At 39.7% G+C, this 25,184-nt stretch overlaps 1 protein-coding gene across 9 annotated transcripts in view; it reads right to left on the reverse strand.

The window, feature by feature from the left end:
- ARHGAP12 (Rho GTPase activating protein 12) overlaps positions 1–25,184 on the reverse strand; it is a 100,115-nt gene that overhangs the window by 33,452 nt on the left and 41,479 nt on the right. For 5 of the 9 annotated variants that reach the window (XM_061587270.1, XM_061587273.1, XM_061587271.1 and 2 more), the window contains exons 4-6: positions 17,715–17,855; positions 10,735–10,815; positions 1,518–1,643 (exon numbers count right to left, since the gene is read on the reverse strand). In XM_061587270.1, the coding sequence (XP_061443254.1) occupies positions 1,518–1,643; positions 10,735–10,815; positions 17,715–17,855 (348 nt within the window). The remainder of the gene's footprint in view (positions 1–1,517; positions 1,644–10,734; positions 10,816–17,714; positions 17,856–25,184) is intronic. The other 4 variants (XM_061587278.1, XM_061587277.1, XM_061587276.1 and 1 more) reach the window with 1 other exon arrangement.

A 25,184-nucleotide genomic window follows, 5' to 3' on the forward strand; every position in this document is an offset into this window, starting at 1 on the left:
CTCTCACAGGGACCCCTTCCAGGGTCACCTCTCTCACAGGGACCCCTATATCTTTAATCTCCTGCTTCATTTTACTCAATTCAATTTTCAGCTCCTTACAACCCTGTCGCAGGTTTTGTTTCGTTATCTCAATCTCATCCATTATTTTCTGAAACATAGTTATTTCCAGCTTCTCAGCCACTTTCTTAATTGCCATTTTAAAAGAAAAATATAGGAAAACCACTTCTTATTTCAGCAACAATTGGGTTAATACTCCAAACTTGGTGACATCACAGTATAAACAGAGCAGACAGCCTTATCTCTCCATGCTAAAGTAAACAAAATGCAGTTCCCAGGATCGAAACAATTAATGGCGGTCGTCAGAAAACAGATTCGTCAAAATAAAATAGACCAAAAAGAGAGTAGTCTCAGACAATATAATATTCTTCAAAATAAAAATCTGGAATAGAAATCCCTCTTCTGTGTATATCTTTAGAATGCAAATCCAGGACAGCTTTTTGCAACAAAAACAGAGATAAGCTATTAATTAGTGAGTAGCAGAGAGAAGTTATGGCTCCCCAGTGAGATGTCAAAAACCGATCAGTCTGGCAAATCTCTTTTAAACAGCAACAATTTAAGTCAAGTAAAAGAAAAATATAGAAAGAAGGGTGCTTGCCTGTTAGTGCGTTCTCTCTTAGAAGATAAGATGAACGTTCGCTTTTCCAGATAGAGCTTGTTGTTAAAAATCCGTCCCACCTTCGTCGGCTGGACCTCGTCCCATAAATTAATGAGATCTGGTCGTCCCAACAAAAATAGGCTTTGAGGTTAATCTCTTCGTTTCTCCCTACCCGGGAGAAGTTTAATCAGTCAAAAAAAGAAAAAATCTGACTGATATATCTGAATAAGCTTCTTTTGAGGCAGGAGCCCGTCTCAAGAGCAGGCACAGGCTAAGTCACCCTTCCCGGAAGTCGTTCAACCACAACTTTTCGTGACTTGCAAATCAGGCCACTGAATTCAGTGAAAGATAGTAAAAGTAACTGCCATTGTGGATGCATATGAGGTGGGGCCTCAATTCCAGACTCTGACAACTCCACTGTCAAGGGTACAGGCCAGGTTTTGTCTGAGATTCCATAAAATGAGCGACTCCTGCTGACTTCTTCAGGAGAAAATAATTTCAGCCTGTCATAGTGAAGTGTGCTTCAATGGTGGCAAATTTGAAATAAATTATGTTTCTGATTTTAGCACAAATTTAATAATCTACATTCATAAAGAAAGCAAATGTATGATGCAATGATGAGTTTGCAGAAAACACAACAGGCTGTAGCCCTACACCCACTTATCTGGGAGCAATCACTAGGACTTACTTCTAAGTAGTCAGCACACAGGACTGCACAAGTAGCCTACAGGGATCAACAACTACCTAATAATTTGGTACCAGTGATTTTATATTTTTAGTGCACAGTGATGGTTGAAAAATATACAGTGCCACATACATGACAACAAATCAAAGTCCAATGTGTTCTTTAAGACATTCCTACCTTGTCATTAGTGTCCAACACAATCGAGCTGTGCCTCCACTTCGTTAAAACTATTGGTTCCTGTAGCCTCCTGTCCAGACTCCTGCTTTTAATTATCTCACTTTGCTGTCGAGGTGAAGCATTATACTATAAAAAAACAGAGGGGAAAGCCATGCACTGTAAATGTGATCAAACTTGCAATGAAACAAAAACAAGTGAAGCACATGTAATCCATGCCCAGCTATTTTTACATGTACACAACTGCAAATAGAAAGTCTACATTTCCCCCACTTGCTTTGTCTCTTTTCTCTAAAATAGTCAACAGAAATTTGCCTAGGGCTTGGAACTTTGTTACATGTCACAGCTTTTAGTCCTAAAATGATTCTACTGATTGACCAAACAGCTACAAACAGAACTTTGCTTGACCTTTGAACTTTCTCAAAGAGGATTATGGATCCACTAACATCAAGAAACATAGGATTTCTAGGTTACCAGCTAACTATCTGAATATGCAACAAACATATTTATAATGCATGACAAAGGGGATCTAAATCTGGAGCAGTATGTCAAAGCATGCCAGAGATGGAGCCATGCAGAACCAGGGATGGAGACACACGAGGCTGTTTACCCTGTTTATCCAGGCATTTGATGGCTGAAAGACATTATTCCTGGCAACCCTGAAATCACTGGCTGAGACAATGCTTTTTCACTGATATATGATTGCCACTCTGGGCTCCTTCGGGAGGAAGAGAGGGATATAAATTGAAATAAATAAAGAGCTTGTATACATTTCAGATATGGTCCCTGATTGCTGAGTAAGCTGCTTACCCCTGATAAATACACATCTCTAAATTAGTGTAGATGTTTATAGGGCCTTAATAAACCACCCTGCTTAAGCAATTTAGTTAGAAATATGATTAGGAAGAAACAATGTCAAGGCGGTAAGCTGAAATGGCAAAATAATATAACAGTAACATAGCAATTTAGACAGGCAGATAGGATAAAAAGTATTACAGTAACAGACATGACAAATCCATCTGCTCATGTAGCTGGGACACTGACTAAGGCGGATGTTTTAAAAGGTACTACCTATTTCATACAATGCCCACCTAAACGCATATTTGCTTATAATGTATCATTGATACACTGTAGCAGTTCTCTGTATTAGAACTTAACAAGTGGGTCCCTGCAATAAAAATACTGCAATATATTCCTGGCATATGACTGAAGGGGTGATAAGAACAAAAGTTAGCAGCAAAGAGAGGAGTAATTTGGGTCTTAGTTAGATGCAACCTACAGCATATGAACTCTTAAGAATAAATCTAATGAAATCAATGGACTTAAGGTAACCATGATCATTAACTTCAATGGACCGCTCATGAATATGACTTAGTTGAGTACAACCCAATGTTAAAGGTGTTTGAACTAGTTTGCATACAAACCAAGGGAACATGAGGATTCTCCATGTGATCAATTGCTTGCTTTGGTCTGAGAGGAAGTTTGAATGGATACTTTACATAGCCCCACCTCTGGTCTTCAATATTAACAGGGCACTACATTGCAGAACCAACTGAAGATACTTTCTCTCCACACAAACCCCCAACCTATAACACTGATTTATATTGCAGTTGTTGTGTAGTATTCTCTCAGCCCAATCTGCAGTGTAGAGATAAAAGCACGGAATAATGTTGCAGGTTGTGGTAAGCTTCAAATGCAGGCCCCAAACTACAAAGGGAATCTAATGCTGCTCCATTTGAGTGGTTGTAAAACCGTATAGAGGCTGAGCTGCAGTATTAAAAGGTGAACTACACTGCAGGGCTGTCATAAGCCGCTCTGATCCTTCAGGGCTTTGTTCCCTCAAGGATTTTCCCTACAGATTTTTTTGTATTCTGCAAACCTCCAGGTTATACACATCCCCCTCTTGTGTGTTGGTTATGCTATTTTGGATGCATAACAAGCAAGGGATGACTCCAATCTGTATTAGAATATACTATAAAGAGAATTCGACACTGTAAAGAGGTTTATTTCCCATCAATTTAGTGCATGGAAATATTAGTTAATGGCAGCTAACATAAAATTACTGTATGCATATTTTTAGCTGAAAACATTCCCATATTTAGCCAGAGATAATCAATAATTTCTTTTTTAACATACACAGCAGCCTCTCTCAAGTGAGGAATTAGAATCAAGTGAGGCTTTCTATATTAACTTGCTGCGATCCTATCTTCCGGTCCATCTGCTCCCGCGGGTAGTGCATGCCCTGGTCTCCTCTCGCTTAGACTACTGTAATGCGCTCTATGTTGGGCTACCCTTGAAGACGGTCCGGAAATTACAGCTGGTACAGAATGCGGCGGCACGGTTGATTAAGAATAGCCGCCGGCGGGATCACATCACCCCAGTGCTTGAAGATCTCCACTGGTTACCAGTTGTTTACCGAGCCCAATTCAAGGTGTTGGTGTTAACCTTTAAAGCCCTATACGGTTTCGGTCCAGTGTATCTAAAGGAGCGCCTCCAGCATCACCAAGTATGCCGCCTGATGAGATCAGCCTCTCAAGACCTTCTCTCGGTCCCACCAGTTAAAACAGCTAGACTGGTGCGGACCAGAGAGAGGGCATTCTCGGTTGTGGTCCCCACCCTCTGGAACTTTCTGCCATATGACCTACGCCATGTCCCCTCCTTGGTAGGCTTCCGCCAAGGACTAAAAAATGGCTGTTTCAGCGGGCATACAGAATCCCTGGTTAATTTTAATTCTACAGTGTACAGATGTGGGTAAATTGAATATGTTATAATTGTATTTATATGTGTATTTTAAATTTTAATTATGTACGCCGCCTAGAGTGGCTGTTCATTCAGCCAGATAGGCGACCTAAAAATAAAATTTTATTATTATTATTATTATTATTATATGTTACTGGAAAGTGTTTATTTATTTATTTATTACATTTATATACCGCCCCATAGCCAAAGCTCTCTGGGCGGTTTACAGCAATACATATTACATTACATTACATTAATACTTTATTAATACATTACATTAATACTTTGGGAGGAAGGGCAGGATATACATTTAATAAAAAATAAATAAACAAAATGCATTAAGGTTGCAATCCAATAAACACTTACCTGGGAATAAGTCCCATTGGACCCAATGGAGCTTACTTCTGAGTAGACATGTATTGGATTGCAGCCCTATTCAGTTAGGCAATTATATCCTGCCTTTCTATGATAAGACATACTCAAGGTGGCTTATAATTGAAAATATGTATCAAAGTAAATTAAAAATGGTCCTACAAAAACAAAGTATAAAAAATTAACGTTACAAAAATCTACATCAGCAGATAGCAAACTCAAAACCATATAATCATAAGCTCTAATTTTTTTAAAAAAATGCCTGTCAGAATAAAATGGTCTTAAGAGCCTACTTAAAAGCAGGCATTGAGGGGACCCAACAACCCTCCCTTGGGAAGCTATTCTATAGCTTAGGTGCTATAAATGAAAATGCCCTCTCAAAGGTAAATAAGTTTTTAACTCTGCTATTGCTATCAACCATTTCTTATCCTGATCCCTTTGACTACAGGATTCTCCCTTGTTAAAACTTCAGGCAAAAACCTTTATTAATACCCCACAGGACTACTATAAAAATTAATCTAGACACACTCATGTTTTTCCAAAAGGAATCCTTCTAGGTAAAACTGCATATAATTTACAATTCTTCCGTTTGAGGAATTTTTTAAAAAAATCTCTACATGAAATATCACTTTGAAATAGATTAGGTTGGATCCAGAATTGCCCTTCCATTAATTCCCTCTTTAGCAACAAGCATCACCTCCCATGCTGTTCTAGAGGGTCCCCCAACCCTCAAAAGGAGGGGGAATCAGCAAAATTGCCCACTTTCCCCTTCCTCTCATAGGAACAAGAGCATCACGAGTGTGAATTTCCACTTATAGGAACTTTAGATCCAATCCATTAACGTTCTTCTAAAAGGATGGAACATTACAAAACAAGAGAGACAGACACCCACTGCCCTCAACCTCGTGTTCAGTGCAGCCTCAAAAAGTTTCTGAAATAAGGCAAAAGACCACATCACAGAATATATCCAGACCATTTATATATAGTCCAGTGGAGGTAATCACACTGCTGTTGCTACACGTTGAGCATTACCCCCTTACAAAAGAAAGCAATGCACTCTAGGCAAGTAGAAACAAGAGGGAACCCCAGAACTAAGTGAAAGCTCTTCGGAAACCTTTTCTCTCATAGATACCTTTAAAATGTATATTCTGTTCCATGTACTCTGTGTGTGTGTGTGTGTGCGCACACGCGCACGTGTGTGCGCACTATACATGTGGACGTGTGTGTATTTTAAAAGTATAATTTCATTGTCAACTTCCATGAGTTTGGATGAGTGATGCTGCCACAGAGCAGATCCTGTGTTTCTACTGTACATTTATCCTCATTTGTAATAATATGAAGTGAACACAGCCAAAAGTCTCTATTTTAATGGCTCAATGTCCTTTTATGGGTTTCTATAATAGAATCGTAGTATACAATATGTCAGCTTTCAGAGCAGAAGTAAAACTGGACAGCTGCATTTTTTGTTTAAAAAAACTTGTTTCTTCAATAGTACACGCTCAGATAGCACACCATTACTATACAAATGTGAAATACTGTGTCAGGTAACTGAACCACATAAAGACTGAAATTTTGTCAAGATACACAAGTCCTGTAATCAGAACAGGTGCATACTCTAACGGACGATGATATAATGGCACTGCCACTCAAACATGTGTCACCATGTGCTAGAGAGGATGGACCCAGATTAGAAAGCTTAACTGTCAAGCAAGTGTTTCAGTAACAAAATCCCAGTCATGAACCAACACAGGCAGGTGTGGTACATGAACTAGAAGGCTCTGATTTGTTTTGAGCTGAGAGAGGCGTTCACAAGATGGCCTGGCCAAGTCACCATCTCTCAGTCTCAGCCCTCATATGGAATAATAAAAACATCTTATAGGGTTGTTGTAAGGATTACTAATGCAATGTATATGAAGTGCTATGTAATGTTTACTACTATGTTTTTACCAGCACAAATTGACAGAGCAATATTACCATTCTTACTCTTGTCAGTTACAATCTTTTTGCTTATGAGAAATAAAAGAAATACCCCAAGCATGTATAATGGATTCCAAATCATGCTGAGCTGGGTAGTAACATTCTGTGAATTAATTCAACCCATGCAACTCCATCTGCATTGTTGTTCATGCCCAAAACGTTTGTGTTAAGAAGTTGATATTGGGAGGAAAAAGAACCAGTCATATGGGGAAATAAGTGCACATGCATGTTGTAGAAAAGGTACTCCCAGTCAAAATTAAGAACTGGAATTTCTGTTAGGAAGCCATATGCTATATTGTTGTTTGTAAGAAAAAGGAATAAGAAAGGTGAATACTATTCTTATTCTCTAATCTGTTTATAAATAGGCCAGATTAAGAATTGCACGGGGAGGGATAATATTTTACTCACGTTTTTTTGGTATTGCATAAATTATGGGGTAAGCATCCTTGACTCACCTGTCTGCAGTAGGTGGTGTGTGAATTGCCCTCTGTTTTCCCCAGTGACAATTAGATCCACAGCTAATCCTCTCCCTCTGCTGTGAATAGCTGCAGAAGGTAGACCGAATATGAGCCTATAGTACACATAGAATATGTTTCCTGCCCATACAATACTCACCCAAGCAATTGATCAAATCTGTAATAAGATCCCACAGAATGGCAATGGCAGTAATGTCATACTAGGCCTATTTACATTTGGTCCAAGCAATCTACACATAGTGGACTGAAGCAGTCAATACTTGGAAGTGAATAATTTTGCCACTCAAATGTTTTGGAGTAGTTTTACAAAACTGATGCTACAAAAGATAAAAGCCAGGAGCTGCAATGGAGAAAAAGTTGATACTATAGCGTTACAAATTATTTTCCATTCCATTCAAAGGCATTTGAGTCCAATTCCAGCAGGCTACGATAATAAATCATCATAATCTATTGTGATGCAAGCCAAGCCCCTCTATAAATGCTTTCCCCCCTCCACAGAACGGTTCTTAGCATACAGTTCATTACAGAATTCTGTTTACTAGATCTAAAATATTACATTGCACTTCCACTTAAAATAATAGATGCAAACAACAGACGGTTATTCCATTATTTCTACAAAGCTGCATGAAGGTTTTTCTACTTCATTCAGTTAATTCTCCAAATCTATTCCCAAATCCACTGGTGACAAACCAATACAAAGCACCAGAGAACAGCAGAAGCTGTTCTCATTCCAATGCAACTAGCACAGAATGTCACAGCCTTGATTTTCCTAGAAGACTTTCTCACCTTCCTCTATTGTTATTGATAATCAGATAAAGATATTCAAGACTGTCCTCAAATTAGCATAAGGGGAAAATGGATGACAACCCCAGGAATGCGTGGCATAACTGAGACCTCCCCCAGATCAAATTGGTGAAGTGTTTTTTTCTGGCATTAAATGATCCAGTACATCTGAAGGCCATAATCAGTAGCTGGGTTGCCTGCTGGGTGATGCGTATGACCTTCACCTCAAGCCAGAAGCAGAGAAGCTGATTCCTTTCTTATTCCTGTCCAAGTCTGTCTTGCTTAGCACATGATGAAAGGACATGAGAGGGAAGAGACAGATGTTTGGCTAATGTGCATCATACCACAATGTGTTAGTTGTAGTGCCTCATGAAAGATTTTCAATTCCCAAAGCCTAGTATTGAATCCAAAAAGGCTGCAGGGATTAAGAAAAGTGTCAGAAAAATTATACATATTCAACTTTGCCAGTGTCACTGGGGAGAAAAATCCAGTCCTGTGTCATTTTTAAAGAAAGCCAGCAGACAACCACAGAAAACCTGCCCCTATACATTTCGGGTCTCATCATCTACGTGGTATCAATCCTGTCAGTCTGTGTTGTAACATGACAGGATTTCCTCACAATACAATGGACCTCTGCACAAAGATGACTGAAGACCACTGATGCTGAACTTACAGAGTAATGTCCCGTGGTTGGGAGCCCAAGGTAAGATTTCCAGAATGACACACAAACATCTATTCCAAAGCTCATAAGTGGTAGTGTGAACAGAATCAAAACCAATGAACAAGAGATTATGTGGAGGAATGAACTTGCCAAGTGGAGGCAAATGTGATGTTAATGTTCCAGAAGAGTGAGATATGGATCTAGACAACAGCCTGAAGGAGGGTGACTTAGTTCCATTTCTGAAGTTCCTGGACAGGAAATCATCTGGGGAGCCCTGTATATGCTGCCCTTGGGTTCTTTATGGAAGAATGGAATGAAGTGAAACAAAGTAACTAAAAAGTTATTTTACACAATTGCTAACTTTTGCTCCTTTCCCCAAAATCAGGTATTTAGTAAAATGGCTTTATTTATGACCAACTATACTTACTCAAATTGTAGTCTTTTCATGCTATAACTAAAGTTAAAACGATCCAATCATATCAAAATTGACTCATAATATATCCTCAATACACATTTCAGTCAAATGCACCAAAAGCTCAAACTCATCTTCTAAAAATAAGATTTGATTGTTTTACAATTGTTCTACATTGTACAAGGTTTTCAGTTCAAAAGACTTGAAGGCCACTATATACGTTGATGTCAAGGATTTTACTGGCATGCACAACTGTTGGCAAAGGATTTCAACATGAACTCTGATAGTAGATGTTTCCAATGCCTTCAAGGATATGGGGCCATAATATGAAAACAATGACATACAAAACTTAAGTTTTCAACTGTTTCCTGGATTCCTTCATCTCTCAGATCTCTCTCATGCCTTTTCTTAATTGGAACAGCTTTGCCACTCAATATTCCTCAAATAAACACTCTCACATCCACATAAAGTTCTAAATAGCCATTCCTTGTAACACTTCTGTATGTAAGTGAGTGCTGAATTTGGCCTGGCTGGGCAATTTATGTAGCCCTGTCTTTGGCCTGCAACAGTAACAGTGGACTACATTGCAGGGCTGCCAGAAGTTATTCTCTCACGGTGACAACCCACTGACCTCCAATAAAGTAGAACAGGTATTGCAGACCTGTTGCATACTACTCTCTCAGCCTAGTCTGCAACACAGGGATAACAGCAATAGAAAAACACGGCAGGGTTGCTGTTATGTAAGCTTCAACTCAATCTGCAGTACCTCTGAGCAACACTACAGGATTGTAACAAGCCACTCTGAGCCTAACTTGCAGCATTCAGTGCACCACAATGCACTCACAAGCCACTCTCTTCCAGCAACAGCCCTTCCTAACAGGCAATTTGCAGACAATGAGCTGCAATTACTTTGGAATTTGCATTGGCAGGTTTTTTAAAAAAATACTGTTTCACACTAAATATGCACTGAGTTAAAAAGAGCAGGAACTCTTCGCCTAACTGCTACCTTTTAGGTGTGGGAGTGAATATATTAAAATCTTGGATTTCTCCATTGATTTCTATGGGCAGCTGTCCTTAGGAACATTTAAAAATATTTTCTCAATGTGAACTAGGAAGTGACCTACCCAGACACTGAAATGATTGCTTCTAACCTTCTTATACCTAAACAACACTTTCTCCATTTTCTTTTACTATCTCTTGCAGAAAGGAAGATAGGAGAGAAATGAAGTGAAGGGCAGCAAAGGAACAAACACGGAAAAACAACTGTCCTCCTCCTTGCCCCATTTGCATTTCTTGCCTTCTCTCTCAGCTAGCCTCTCCTGCCAGCCGATCAGCAGAGTTTTGAAGTCTCCTAAACTGCTACAGCCATGCCCTCCTCTTCACTGGCCATTTCCAGCCAGTCAGTTCCATTTTCACCATTTTCTTTTCCAACTGACTCAATGTTCAGTGGCTACTGAACATTCTCAGTCCTCACTGGGTATTTGGGGAACTTTTTTATAAAGATATTTTGTAGTTCTAAAAAACCTGGGGTTCCCCCTCAAGCCTACAGATACCCTCTTGGATGCAGATGTGCCTATATTCTTGGGAAGGCCGAGCAGGATTTTTGGCTTTTTCTTTTAACAGCAGGCCTCAATGCCGTATCACAAACTGAGACAACTTGCAAAATCAGTTTCAAGAGGATTGCCATACAGCACAGTACATGATGACACATAGTCCAGAGATAAAATCATGTATATTTGTATGAACTGCAGTAGTTCTGGCTCTTGATAAAAAGTTGGAAACATTGTTTTGTCTACTCACTTTTGGCAGTGTCCATTCTGACCGAGATCCTTCTGCGTTGCAGTAGTATGACCGGCCTTGTTCATCTACATGCTTTATCCACTAAAAAAAAGTTAATAAACTACTTAATACCAAAAAAAATCAGAATTGTTAAGGCCTTTGATCTTTAATTTATAAATGGCCCAAAGTGAGAACAAACAGAAATCCTTTGAATTTTTTTAGTCCCCCAAAACACAGACAGAAAGAACCTTTGTTTTTTACAGTCAGAGATGGACACTGGGGCAGTGTGTGTATTGTAGGCCATGAAGTCAAACTGCTTGCTTAGTTAGTGCAGGAAACCCAGACCTAGAGCATCCCCAACAGATGGCTGTCTATGGCATACCATACCATACCTGTTTTATTTGTTTAGCAATATGCCATTACAAACATAGATAATTCAAAGCTGAGGCACAAATTTAGCTCTTAAATTCCTAGCTGCCAGGGCAAATAAGGAAACACGCAATGAGATATATATTTCTTTGTCCGATAACAAAAAACACACTAACTCACTTGGTGAAACAAATTTTTCCTACGACTAAATTCAGACAGAAATTTCTCACAAGGATCTTTATATAAAGGACACTGGGTAACATAATGAACAACATCCTCTATAGCTGTTTTACAAACACACAAAACAGGTGTTCTAAGGGAAGTTTTTTATAACGACCATTGAGAAAGGCAGCAGGCAAGACATTAAACCTTAACTCAGTAAAAGCGATTGTGTGGAGCTAAAGTAATTACCTCTAAATAATTAGCTTTCTGATGGTCTGTTTTAAAGCATGAATACAGCCTGGAGAATCTTGAAGAATGGATAGTTAGTGTATCAGCTAAAGCAGCTCTCCTGTACACAAACAGCTTTAACTGTACTTTAGACAGGAACTGAATCTCAGTCAGGTCAGTATCAAATTCTCTAACAAGTGTTTGTAAAGCAGCAACTCTCTTTTGGGCATTTAAGGGTGAGCCATAAGTAATGGAGACCAGTCGGAAGGATGGCAAAGCTAATATTCTGTTGTGAAAATTTAGGAGATGAACCTGTATTCTGGCCTGGACTGAAGGCCAACTTACTTCTGCACAAACAGCAGGAATACCAACAGGTAGGCCCAAAACCTTTAAAAAAGAGATTTGAACCTTCTCCAACTCACGAATTAGTGAGTGGCTAAGACCCCAAAGCTCTACACCGTGTAACATAGAAGGGACAACTTTAGCCAAAAACATTTTTAGGGCTGGAACAACCAATTTCCCACTCTTGGTGTAAAAGAATTTCAAAATAGCGCCAGCAAGACATCTTGCTTTAGCAGCAACAGTGTTCATGTGAACCTTCCAAAAGCGGTTTGCTGCAAAATGATTTAGTCTGTTGGATAGGATTATTAAAAATTGACCAACTGAATATAGATCTCTTACCAAATACAACCACTTTAGTTTTTGAGAAGTTGATAACGAGCTGTTCCTGATGGCAATATTTAGCCAACAAATCCATCTGCTGGTTCAGGCCACCCTTTGTTAAGGATAATATATCCATGTCATCTGCATATAAGAGAGTACTGACCTTCCTATTTCCTATAGCTGGAGGACATGCAGCCAAATTCCCAAGCAGTTTAACCAGATCATTTATATAAAGGCTAAAAAGGAGGGAGGCCAGAACACATCCCTGTTTGACACCCTTCTTAATTGGGATGAAAAGGAAACGGACTGCCTTCAAGTCGATCCCGACTCATGGCGACCCTATGAATAGGGTTTTCATGGTAAGCGGTATTCAGAGGGGGTTTACCATTGCCTTCCTCTGAGGCTGAGAGGAAGTGAATGGCCCAAGGTCACCCAGTGAGCTTAATGGCTGTGTGGAGATTCGAACCCTGGTCTCCCAGGTAGTAGTCCAACACCTTAACCACTACACCACACTGGCTCTCTTAATTGGGATAGGGTCAGATAAAAGCCCAGTCCTATCGACTCTGATTTTAGCTACAGTATCTAGATGCAAACTCTGGAGCAGCATCAACAGCCTAGGATCTATATCACGAGCAAGCAGTTTGGACCATAAGCAGTTCCTGTCAATTGAGACAAAAGCTGATGAGAGGTCAACAAAAACTGCATAGAGTCTTGAATTTAAGGTTTTCTCAATAAGATGGAAAAAAATATAGCAATGATCGATGGTGGAGTAAGAGTTCCTAAAACCAGCTTGCTCTTCACACAAAATTGAATTGGAAGAGACCCACTCCTCTAGCTTGTTAAGTAAAAAGGAAGAATATTTTTTAGAAGAGATATCCAGCAGACTAATTGGTCTGTAATTCTGGGGAAGAGAAGGGCAACCGTTTTTGAAAATAGGATAACATACAGATAGTTTCCAACCAGAAGGAATTAGTCCAGTCAGATTAATCTCAGTAAACAATTTAGCAAGAACAGGGGCCCACCAGTTCAGAAATGATTTAAAAAGTTCTCGTGGCAAAAATTTTTCACCTGGGGCCTTATTGAGCTTAATCAAACCAATCAGGGATTTAACTGTATAAGGGGTTACTGGGTCCCAATCAGATAGAGTTCTATGATCTACAAATGGGAAGGAAACTGATAAAGAGTTATATAATTTAGGAAAATAATTGGTCCACTCATCGACTGGAATCTGAGTCTCAATAATCCCCCATGCTTCAGCCAGACCATGTGCAACAACATCCAAGCACTTACGCTTGTTGTTTTCTATAGCAGCTTGGCCCAAGGCCTCCCATTAAGTTCTGTTGTGTTCATGATTTTTTGAACACATGCGGTGTTTGTAAAATGATCTGAATTCAGTAAGTTGTTGGGTAGCTACTTCTTTTTTCAATGTTAGGTGCTGCCTGGAAAGTTTAGTCAAAGTTCTCTTAGCACTCTGACAGTCCCTATCAAGCCAAGAGGAGAATGATTTGAAATTCTGGTATGGCGTACAAAATGAAGTTAAAAAAGGTTTTAGGTAGTCTGCAATCTGTTGATATATATTTAAGGAACAGCCAGTGTGGTGTAGTGGTTAGAGTGCTAGACTATGACCTGGGAGACCAGGGTTTGAATCCCCAAACAGCCATGAAGCTCATTGGGTGACCCTGGGCCAGTCACTGCCTCTCAGCCTCAGAGGAAGGCAGTGATAAACCCCCTCTGAATACCGCTTACCATGAAAACCCTATTCATAGGGGCGCCATAAGTCAGGATTGATTTGAAGGCAGTCCCTCCATTGATTCTCCCAAAAGGCAATAAGAACAACATGATAAAAGCTCTTTGGCTGTCAAAAGATTAGTCAAAGACAGAGAGACTGAGATCATCTCAGTCTCCTAGACCCCAGAACCTTTCCATTCCAATTATGATGGGGAGCTGACTAAGGACCAGAAATGTTAAAATCTAACAAAAGTATAAGGGGATAATGGTCACTTTCTGTGCGGTCTAGAATATCCATTTCTTTTATAGAGACAAGGAGAGAAGGGCTGTCTATGCAAAGCATTTTTTGGTCACATAGCTGGATTTACAATACACAGTGTATTTACCATCATTAGCTTGCACTGCAAGAAATTGGAATAATAATGAATTAAAATTCTATTACATATAAAGGTCGGATGATTTCTAAATGAGGAGAAAAGGCTTTTTTAATAAACAAAAAGGCTTCTCTGTCAACTGTCATCTACAGCAGCCATTCTATTGGGCTATAGGAGAAGGAGAGACATGGGGGTGCAGGACCTCTCTCTGTTCTGCTGAAAAACAAGCAACGATTGGCTCTTCCTCTCCTTGAAATCTTTCAATTTCAGCTTGCCATTACATGAAGTCTGTAACTAAAAAAGAGTGCTGAATAGAGATGTAAAATTTCCAGAAATTTTGAAGCCATGGGAAAAAAACAGTTTTTTTCTGGGTTTTTTTCCTTCAGAAAAAAAGGAAATTTTTGGGAAAATTGAAAAATGCAGTATTAGCACTTTATACAGATTGAAAGTCACTTTGTTACTTCAGGAACATCAAATGTAATTATGTACAAGTTGGTTTGGCGTAAAATTATCACATTTGGTATATTAAAGGTACATTTTATTCAATTATCACAAATTGAGTTTACTTTTTAAATTTTTACTTTTTTTGTAACAAATGGATCTACAAGATCCTGAACTGTAAGGAACACCTGAACTGTAAGGAACCTCTTTTGTTTTGCCAGTTTATGAGGAGCAGGCAAAAAACAATGTAAAAAAAAGAAGAAACCATCAGCATTAATAACAAAGAAAATTATTTATTTCTCTGCTAGTCCTCCACAGTGTCAAGCAGACATAAAGCATCCATTCCCATAAAAAGAACTCAGAAAAAAAGGGGGGGGCAAGATTCATTGAAACATTTTATTCATCATGCTAAAATAAAACATTCCATAATCCATTTTTTCTTCGTTTTCTTCAATTTTTCCAATTTTTTGTAAAAACAAAAAAGGCTTCGGAAAAAAACGGTTTTTTCCCGAATTTGTCCAGTTTTCCCCTGGGCCTTCGCATCTGTAGCACTGAAGTTTGCTTTTTTCCTCCTCCTCCTCCATTCCTTTTCCTTTTGTGTTACGATTATAAATCTGAAGACAGAGATTGTTATCACTGACTTTTATAAGCTACTCTGGGATTTTTTATTTTTTTTATATGTTTTTTGGCTGAAGAGCAGGATAAAAATGCTTTAAATTAAAAAAAACCAAACAGGTCCTATATAGGAAATGCTTGTCATCGTTTGGAATTTTCTGAGTCACAGAGCTTCAAAAATAGTCGTCTTGTTATTTATTCAAAATAAAGTTATTTCGCATTTGAAAAGCTGGTTCAGGTAAGAATCCTGCATGGGGTAGGCTGGCTTCAGTATACTTTTTTTAAAAAATAGAATCTCTATAGTCTACCACTACATTTTAAGGTTACAAATCAAGAGTACACACTTGGGAGCAATTCACAGTTACAGGCATAACTAAACATGTTAAGTGATCCTGAACATACACCTTTGCTTAAAAGCATGAAATGTGACCTATATACCTAGCCACCCAGAAACCACTAGGCATTAATACACCAAAAATCACATACTTCTCCAGCAGTGCAAAATTGTCTACCTTCTGCATATTTTTGTTGCAATATAAAGCATACCTATGGTTCCAAGGGCAAGTGGAGTCCCTGTGCAATCAAAAAGGGCTCTACAAAGATGTCATTGATATTCATGTCAACAGGGGACCAAGTCCTTCAACTGAAGCTCTTTGGGGCAAATTTCAATACACACACCACACTATACTGGGACACACTATTTAACAGTAGTTTTCCAAAGGTTATGATCCTAAATGCATTGGTTTAGAAGTTCCATTGTCTGTAGCAGTGTTCTTAAGTGCAGGGTTGTAACTCATGTCTGTCATCTGATACCGGAAAAAGCAAAAAATAAATTTTTTAAAAAAATACAAATTTGAACTCTCTGCATCTAAAAAGAACTAGGCTAGAAATGGCATGAGAGAGGGAAGTCCCTAATGTAAGAAATATCTTAGAAAGCGGTCTCTCATGTAATTTTTCAGACAAATCTGAGACTCCATCATGTTCTTGCTGTACTTTCTGTTCTTCTCCCTTTACTATGGGGGCGGGGGTTTGACAGAAAGCAAAGTAGGAACACCATCTGCAAGTTTGACAGGGAGGGTACCCACAATGGAACTACATTTTACTTTTGCTTTCTGTTCTGCTTCTACTACTACAGAGGGAGAAGAAGGAGATCAGTTCAACCAGTCTGCATGTTTCCAAATGGACTTCTGTAGTACAGAGCTCTATTCTTGAGGCAGCACATGGGACTGCCTTCCCTCCCCAACACTCTAGGAAGTTCCCACCTTCAGAGCAGATCTACAGAGCAGAAAATCTTTGTTCTGGAGACAAAACATAGGTAGTCATTTTCCTCTCTTTTGTAGGAGGAAACATGGAGAGCAGCCACCTCACAAATTGCTTCAAGAATTACAGAGCAATATTGTAATACACACTTGTCTGGCTTGCCTTGTTGCCAGGAAGCCCGGCAAATGGTTATTTTCAATAAACGATTTAATATAGAAATCTCTGAAGTTTTATGCTTCTCAAATTCAAATATTGTTTATCAATTTATATACCACTTACATGCCATATGTCTTCTAAGCTATTTATAACATCAATGATAAAATATCCACACTTAATTAAATATGCAATAAAACAGGCTCATTAAAAATGTAACAATTAAAACAGTTATTAAACTATTGTTATTAAATAATTAGTATAAATACTGAAAATTATATTGTTTATTTTCTTTTTTAATTAAATTTATATGCCACCCCTCCTCCCAGAATTGTGTAACTACATTACTAGGGCAGTAGTCTATTTATTCCAGCTAGGAAAAAATTACACACCACCTTTAAACACCATTTTAGAGTTCTTTAAAAAAAAAAAATTGCCCCGTAACACAGGTTGAGGGAAAATGGCTGTTGAAAATGAGATGTTTTTCAATCCACAGATGAGAAAATTAATGGAATTATATAACCTGCCAAACATGACAATAAATGTCAGCAATACAGTAGGGCCCCACTTTACAGCGATTCACTTTACAGCGATTCGCTAATGCAGCGGTCTCAATTAGACGCAATTAGACTAAAGTCCCACTCATACGGCGCTTGTTCCACTTTTATGGCGGTTTTCACTTTACAGCGGGGGTCCAGAACGTAACCCGCCATATGAGTGGGGCCCTACTGTACACATTAAAAACTTTAAAAGCTTCTAATGTAAGATGCTTATAGAGGATATATAATAAATGACAGAATTTTATTTTTGGACAAGCAGCATAGCCTATGAGCAGTTTCTTAAGAACCAAACAGAACAGAGGCTATAAATGTGCAAAAACTTCAAGGGAGTAGAAGGAAGCTGTCTCTAATAAATGCTTTTCTACTACTGATCTCAAAAATTATACCTACTGAATTCTTACTAAGTTTTTACCAATTTAGAAAATATGTGATGAAGAAAAGTGTGTACCTTTTCCTTAGTATGTTCACTGGTATATAGCATTTGGCCATGTTCATCCAACTCTTCTGACCACCCTTTGGGAGGAGAACCATACTGACTATCTGACTGGCTGTTAGAAGAAATGTGGGAGTTTTCTTGTGATGAAAGGGTCTACAAATGGTCAAACACACAGAAGTATTGAGAAGTGATATTAGTTCAAATTCTAAAAGAGTTTAGAACTAAGTGAAAATGTAATACACTTTCAAGGAAAAATGATATTACTGAACAGAAAGCTTTTGGAAGAGATTAATCAGATGAAACTCATATGCTTTTTGAGCATGTCAAAGTTGAAAAAAAACATTTAAACTGAGGCTAGATTATTGAAACAATACACCTTCTACTAGCAAGCAAATAGGATCTATTAAGACTGAAGCGTGTCATAATTAATAATACAACAATTAATACCATAATCCAATGATAAATGTGGGTGCAGGGGGGCACTTACAGGAAATCCCCTGCAAATGCTCCTTGCCCACCACACCATTTTTAATCCTTTGTCCTCAGCCAGGCTCTGAAACAAACAACACTGATATCTATGTTTTTAAATTTATTTTTCCTATTTTCCTTAGAAAAGCTCAGTTAATTGCCAGCCCTGTCTCTACAGTATATTATATGTTTTAATGCTTTATTGTACAATGTCTAGAGGCTCATCACATGAGGCAACTGCTAAACATAAATAAATAACAAATAAAGTCTGATTTATACATTATAAAGTTATTATTAACATCACAGAAATGGAAGGTTATAATTCAAGGAAAACCCCTATAGTATTTTGTGATGACGATAGGGAAGAAATAGAAATATTAAAATTAAAAAAAAAAGAAGAGATGCATTCTTCAATGGCGATGGATTGAAAAAGCTGATCATAGTCTGAAAGCAGTATAAAAGATTAATAAAGAACAACAAGGAAGATATTTGAAATCAAGTTGACTTCTGGAATTAAGGGATAAAGTAGGTGATATACCAATGGCTCTAACATATGAAAAAAAATTAAAAAGTTGGAGTAAAAAACCCTAAACTGCTGATGAAGGGGAGGGTAAGGAAACTAAATAATGAAGAGAAACAGGATACCTAGCATTCTAAGTGTCACATACATTAATAAGATCCTGATCAGCTACTATATGAGTAATGTAGACAAGACAGGCTGCAATTTAAACAAAAATAAGACATTAAACCAACATGTGAATCCTGAAACTTTTGGAAGCATGTTCCACTACAATCACTTTGACTTAGTTCACAGTAATCCCTGTAAAGACGTACATCACTCAACCTGTCCTCAGGCAACTCACCTTATTACCCACTGTCCACCAACTGCAGCAGTTGCTTATCTTCAGAATGCAACAAGAAGCACACTAGGAAAGCCTAGTTTGCAAAAATGGAAAAGTAAAAAAGCTGTGCCTCAAAACAAACTACAGCCGAGTTGCGGAGTACAGTCAGGGTTCTTAGGTTGTGCTGCTCCGAGAATGTCACTGAGTGTAACCCACCGAGGCTCAACCGGTATTGAGATTGAACCTTGGAGTCTACCTGGACTTTCAAAAAACTTCTGATATCCCTCATCAAGGACTTAAGTAAGCTTAACAGTCATCAGATAAGAAAAGAATTCTTATTCATCAATAACTGCTTAAGGAAGAGGAAGCAGAGAGCAGGATTTTTTGCCCCAATGTGCACCTCTTTACACCTGCTTACAGTGCATCACATTTGTTATTTTACTGCCCACTTACCCAGTTTGGAAAGATTCTTTTGGAGATCCTAGCAATTCATTTTTGTTTTAGCCACTTTGAACAATTTGGTATCATCATAAGAACATAAAGAGAGCCCTGCTGGAAAAGGCCAACCCATCTAATTTAGCACCCTGCTTTCATAGTGGCCAGCCAGATGCTTTCATCAGCAAGCTGAACTACCTCACTGCTCATCCCTAACTCTAGATAATTCATGAAAAAGTTAGAAAGCACAGGTTCTAATACTGATCCTTAAGGGATTGCATTTACTGCATCCCTCTATAGGAGAACTGTCCATTCACATATATGCTAGCAGGGTCAGAACCCGCAATAACTGACCAGTGTGCAGCAGCCATGAAAAAGACAAATTCCACATTAGAGATCACTGAGCATGATAATAAAACACCATTACACAAATCTACAGTGCAACCACACATTACAAGTGAAACTGAAATAAGAGCAGCGACCATTACAAGCATGTCATTAATTTCACAATACTGTGAAATTTCAGTACTATGAAACCCCTCAAAGTTTCATAGTACCAAAATTCTCAAAAGTGTCAGGTTTTCTGCAATTGTTGATTTGAGTTTAAGGTACCTGGAATTTCTGTGTTCTGCTGACTTAATGTAATGCTGCTGCTTTGACAGATATTTGCCACCCTGGGCTCCTGCTGGGAGGAAGGGCGGGATATAAACCAAATAATAAATAAATACCTACATAAATAAATAAATGTTAAATGTAATTGGTTTAAAATCTTGGTGTTTTGTATCTATGTATTTTTGCTGTCTGATATTTTTAGTGATATGAATTAGTTAATGCAAGGTTTGCTAGCTAAAAGTGGATGTTTTATGAGAATTGTTCTTAATTTCTAGTTTTTTATTCATTGAGGGAATTTGAAGTGTTTGTTAGCTAATGTGTACATCACTCTGTTATAATCTCTTTCCATTTGGGGGGGAATAACTTAAAAATCCAGAGATGAACCCTGAAAGATTTTAAAAGATGCTCTGGGCAACAACATTCCAAAACATCTAAATTTGACAGAAGCATTTCATCCCTCATTACAAACTTTAATTTTGTTGTTGTTGCTAAATTAGCTTTAACAGATCTGTGAATGTTATTTAACCTAAGATAACAAAACTAAAAATGTTTAACTAATTTTAAGCTTGTCAAATGACATACCAGTATTGCAACACAATAAATACTGAAGTGACAAGAATGTCAGCAAATAAAACTGGGGACAGTTCCTTAGAACAGAGATAAGAAAAAATGTTACACACAAAAAGTAATAATGCCATAAGCACTAAAATACCTTTCACACTGCCTCCCTCCTTAAGCTATTAACACCTCTTTTCTCTCTTTTCTACCCCTTCCTTTCCACCTTCTATATGGTTGCTGATATTATCCCTGTCCTTTATTCTTCCCCAGTAGCTTGCTGAGTGCCTTCTGACCTAGGGGTCTCATCTTCCAGCACTATCTCGTGTTGCATTTTGGATACTCTGTTCATAGGGTTTTTGTGGTAAGAGATATTCAGAGGTGGTTTACCATCGCCTTCCTCTGAGTTTGGATGCCTCTTAGTCTGGTGTCTCAGCTTTGACCATTCCGCCTTGGGTGCGCCTCTTGGTCTAGACTCCTGACGGCATTGCTCTCAGCTTTTTCAACGCTCTCAAACCCCCTCACCATGTTAAGGTGCGCATCTTAAAGATCATACGCAAACATACGTTGGAACAGACCAAGGAATTTCAGAAGAAGATCACCCTGTGCTTTATAGATTACAGCAAAGCCTTTGACTGTGTAGATCATGAAAAACTATGGAATGCTTTAAAAGAAATTGGGGTGCCACAGCATCTGATTGTCCTGATGCGCAACCTATACTCTGGACAAGAGGCTACTGTAAGGACAGAATATGGAGAAACCGATTGATTCCCAATAGGAAAGGGTGTGCGACAGGGGTGTATTTTATCACCCTATTTATTCAATCTATATGCGGAACATATCATACGGAAAGCGGAATTGGACCAAGATGCAGGAGGTGTGAAAATTGGAGAGAAAAATATCAGTAATTTAAGATATGCAGACGATACCATACTACTAGCAGAAACCAGTAATGAGCTGAAACGATTGCTGATGAAAGTTAAAGAGGAAAGCACAAAAGCAGAACTACAGCTGAACATCAAAAAGACTAAAGTAATAACAACAGAAGATTTATGTAGCTTTAAAGTTGACAATGAGGACACTGAACTTGTCAAATACCTCGGCAAAGTCATTAACCAAAATGGAGACAATAGTCAAGAAATCAAAAGAAGGCTAAGACTGGGGAGGGCAGCTGTGAGAGAACTAGAAAAGGTCCTCAAATGCAAAGATGTATCACTGAACACTAAAGACCATGGTATCCCCAATCTCCATGTATGGATGTGAAAGTTGGACAGTGAAAAAAGTGGATAAAGGAAAAATCAACTCATTTGAAATGTGGTGTTGGAGGAGAGCTTTGCGCATACCATGGACTGCAAAAAAGACAAATAATTGGGTGTTAGAACAAATTAAAGCAGAACTATCACTAGAAGCTAAAATGATGAAACGGAGGTTATACTTTGGACACATAATGAGAAGACATGTTTCACTAGAAAAGACAATAATGCTGGGAAAAACAGAAAGAAGTAGAAAAAGAGGAAGGCCAAACAAGAAATGGATTGATTCCATAAACGAAGCCACAGACCTAAACTTACAAGATCTGAACAGGGTGGTTCACGAAAGATGCAGTGGGGGTCGCATATTCATAGGGTCGCCATAAGTCGTAGTCGACTTGAATGCACATAACAACATTATCCCTGTCAATAACTCATGTACTATGGATTGGACATACAGATCCATTTCATCAGAATTAAGGTCTTATTTCTTCTAAGGTTATGACTCATTAGTCACAACACTAAAATGCTAGAAACTTTTGCTTTTGAAATGTTTGGCAAAGATCTACACATACTACGAGACATAAGAAGCAATTTCAAAATCATACCAGATACAGCAGAGCCCCGCTTTTTGGAGGCCCGCTTTGCAGCGTTCCGCTAATACAGTGACTTTCAATTAGAGTAAGGCCCCACTCATATGGCGCTTGTTCCGCTTTTACGGTGTTCTTCGGGCGCCGGGCATCATTCTATTGAATGAGTTCTGCTTTTCAGCAGGTTTCGTTTTTAGGCAGGGGTCTGGAACGTAACCTGCCGTATGAGTGGAGTCCTACTGTACCATGGTAAAGGAAACAAGCTCTTACAGTAATATCACATTATAGACATAACATTAGTCTGTCGGCCTTCCCTTGCTCTTACCATATTCTGGTCTAGTTCACACATTACTATAATCCAAACCATGGCTAACCAGGACTGCACAAACATGTGGGTTCCCAAAGATAACCTTGAAGCCCCATTGATCCTCCCCAGTGTTTCTGACTCATGCCACATGCTAAACTAAGCCAAGGATTGGCTTAGTGTGCCATCTGAACTGGTGCTCTCCTTGTTAATTACAAACAGTAGCCAAGGTGTGACGTATGCTGTATGTTGTAAGTGTGTGTGGTGAATTTTTACATTATGTGCCTGGGAAAGAGGAATCAGAGACAGGAAGAATTTGTGGGGGCCCCAATTCGCGTAGTGACGGGTAGAGGGAGATATCACGTTGTGTGCAAGACTGGCCAGGTGAGGGGAACTCGGCCCAGACAGCTGACGGCTGTGCCGTGTTCCAGTCTTCCACGCAGCCACAAGTATGCGAGATGTCCTATCAGCCAGCTCTCTGATCTCCGGATGCTGCTTTTTAATGCCATATCGGTACATAATAAGATCCCCCTCATCCACGACTTAATTGTAGATGAGGCAGCCGATCTGGCATGCATGACTGAAACCTGGGTGAGTGAGCAGGGAGGAGTTGGTCTCTCTCAGCTGTGCCCACCGGGATATTCGGTTCAGCTTCATGGTAGGTCAGAGGGTCGGGGAGGGGGGGGGTTGCTGTGGTCTATAGGAATTCTATTCCCCTCTTCAATTACCATGTCCAGGTATCTACTGGCCTTGAGTGTCTCCACCTTGAGCTGGGCCAGAGGGACAGATTAGGGATTCTGTTAGTGTACCGCCCACCCCGCTGCCTAACAGACTCCCTGACTGAGCTGACTGAGGTGGTCTCGGATGTTTTGTTGAGATCGCCTAGACTGGTGGTACTGGGTGATGTCAACATACACCGAGACCGTCTTATCTTGGGCAGCTCAGGACTTCATGGTTTCCATGACAACCATGGGGCTGTCCCAAGACCCATGTGGCGGGGCACACTCTGGACCTAATTTTTGCAACTGGACATGGTGATAGCGATCTGTTAGGGGGCTTTACATCAGCTCCTTTGTCATGGACAGATCACTGCTTGCCGAAGTTTAGACTCATGGCGACTTTCCCCCTCTGCAAGGGTGGGGGACCTATTAAGATGGTCCGCCCTCGGAGGCTATTGGATCCTGATGGTTTTCAAAAGGCTCTGGGGAGTTTCCCGGCTGGTAAGACTGGCGCTCCTGTTGACACCCTGGTCGATCTGTGGAATATGGAAATGACCCGGGCAGCTGACACAATCGCTCCTGTGCGCCCTCTCCTTTGTAGAGCTCATACAGCCCCATGGTATACTCCGGAGCTGAGGGCGATGAAACAATATAGGAGACGGCTTGAGTGCAGATGGAGACGGACTCCTGATGAATGCAATTTTGCACTGGTGAGTGCCTACAGTAAGACGTATTTTGGGGCAGTACAGGTGGCAAAGAAACAATACTTCGTCGCCTCTATTCAATCTTCTATCTGCCGTCCAGCGGAGCTTTTTCGGACCGTCAAGGGGCTATTACATTCTGGCCCTAGAGACATGATTGAATCTTCTAGAACACGCTGTGACGGATTTGCTAGGCACTTCCAAGACAAAATCTCTTGCATTCGTCAGGACTTAGACTCCAATGTTATAGCAGTTGATTCACATGAGGTTTCTGGAGCACAGTCTGGTCATTTTTTTTGGATGAGTTTCAATCGGTGCAGCTTGAGGACGCTGACAAGGTGCTTGGACAGGTGCGTGCAACCACTTCTGTGTTGGATCCTTGCCCCTCTTGGCTAATAAAAGCTAGCAGGGATGGCACTGCCAGCTGGGCTAGGGAAGTGATTAATGCTTCACTATTTGAGGGAGTGGTCCCGAACTGCCTTAAGGCGGCGGTAGTGAGACCGCTTTTGAAGAAACCTTCCCTGGACCCTAAAAATCTCAATAACTACAGGCCGGTAGCAAATGTTCCATTCCTGGGCAAGGTCCTGGAAAGGGTGGTTGCAACCCAGCTCCAGGCACTCTTGGATGAAACCGATTATCTAGATCCATTTCAATCGGGTTTCAGGCCCGGTTTCGGCACGGAGACGGCCTTGGTTGCCCTATACGATGACCTTTGTCAGAAGAAAGACAGAGGGAGTGTAACCCTGTTGATTCTCCTCGACCTCTCGGCGGCTTTTGATACCATTGACCATGGTATCCTTCTGGAGAGGCTTACGGATTTGGGAGTTGGAGGTACTGCTTGGCAGTGGTTCCGCTCCTATCTGGCGGGTCATCTCCAGAAAGTAGTGCTTGGGGAGCACTGCTCGGTACCCTGGGCACTCCAATATGGAGTTCCCCAGGGATCAGTTCTGTCCCCCATGCTCTTTAACATCTATATGAAGCCGCTGGGTGCTGTTATCAGGAGTTT

The sequence above is a fragment of the Rhineura floridana genome, chromosome 10 (genome assembly GCF_030035675.1).
Source record: "Rhineura floridana isolate rRhiFlo1 chromosome 10, rRhiFlo1.hap2, whole genome shotgun sequence".
NCBI lineage: Eukaryota > Metazoa > Chordata > Lepidosauria > Squamata > Rhineuridae > Rhineura > Rhineura floridana.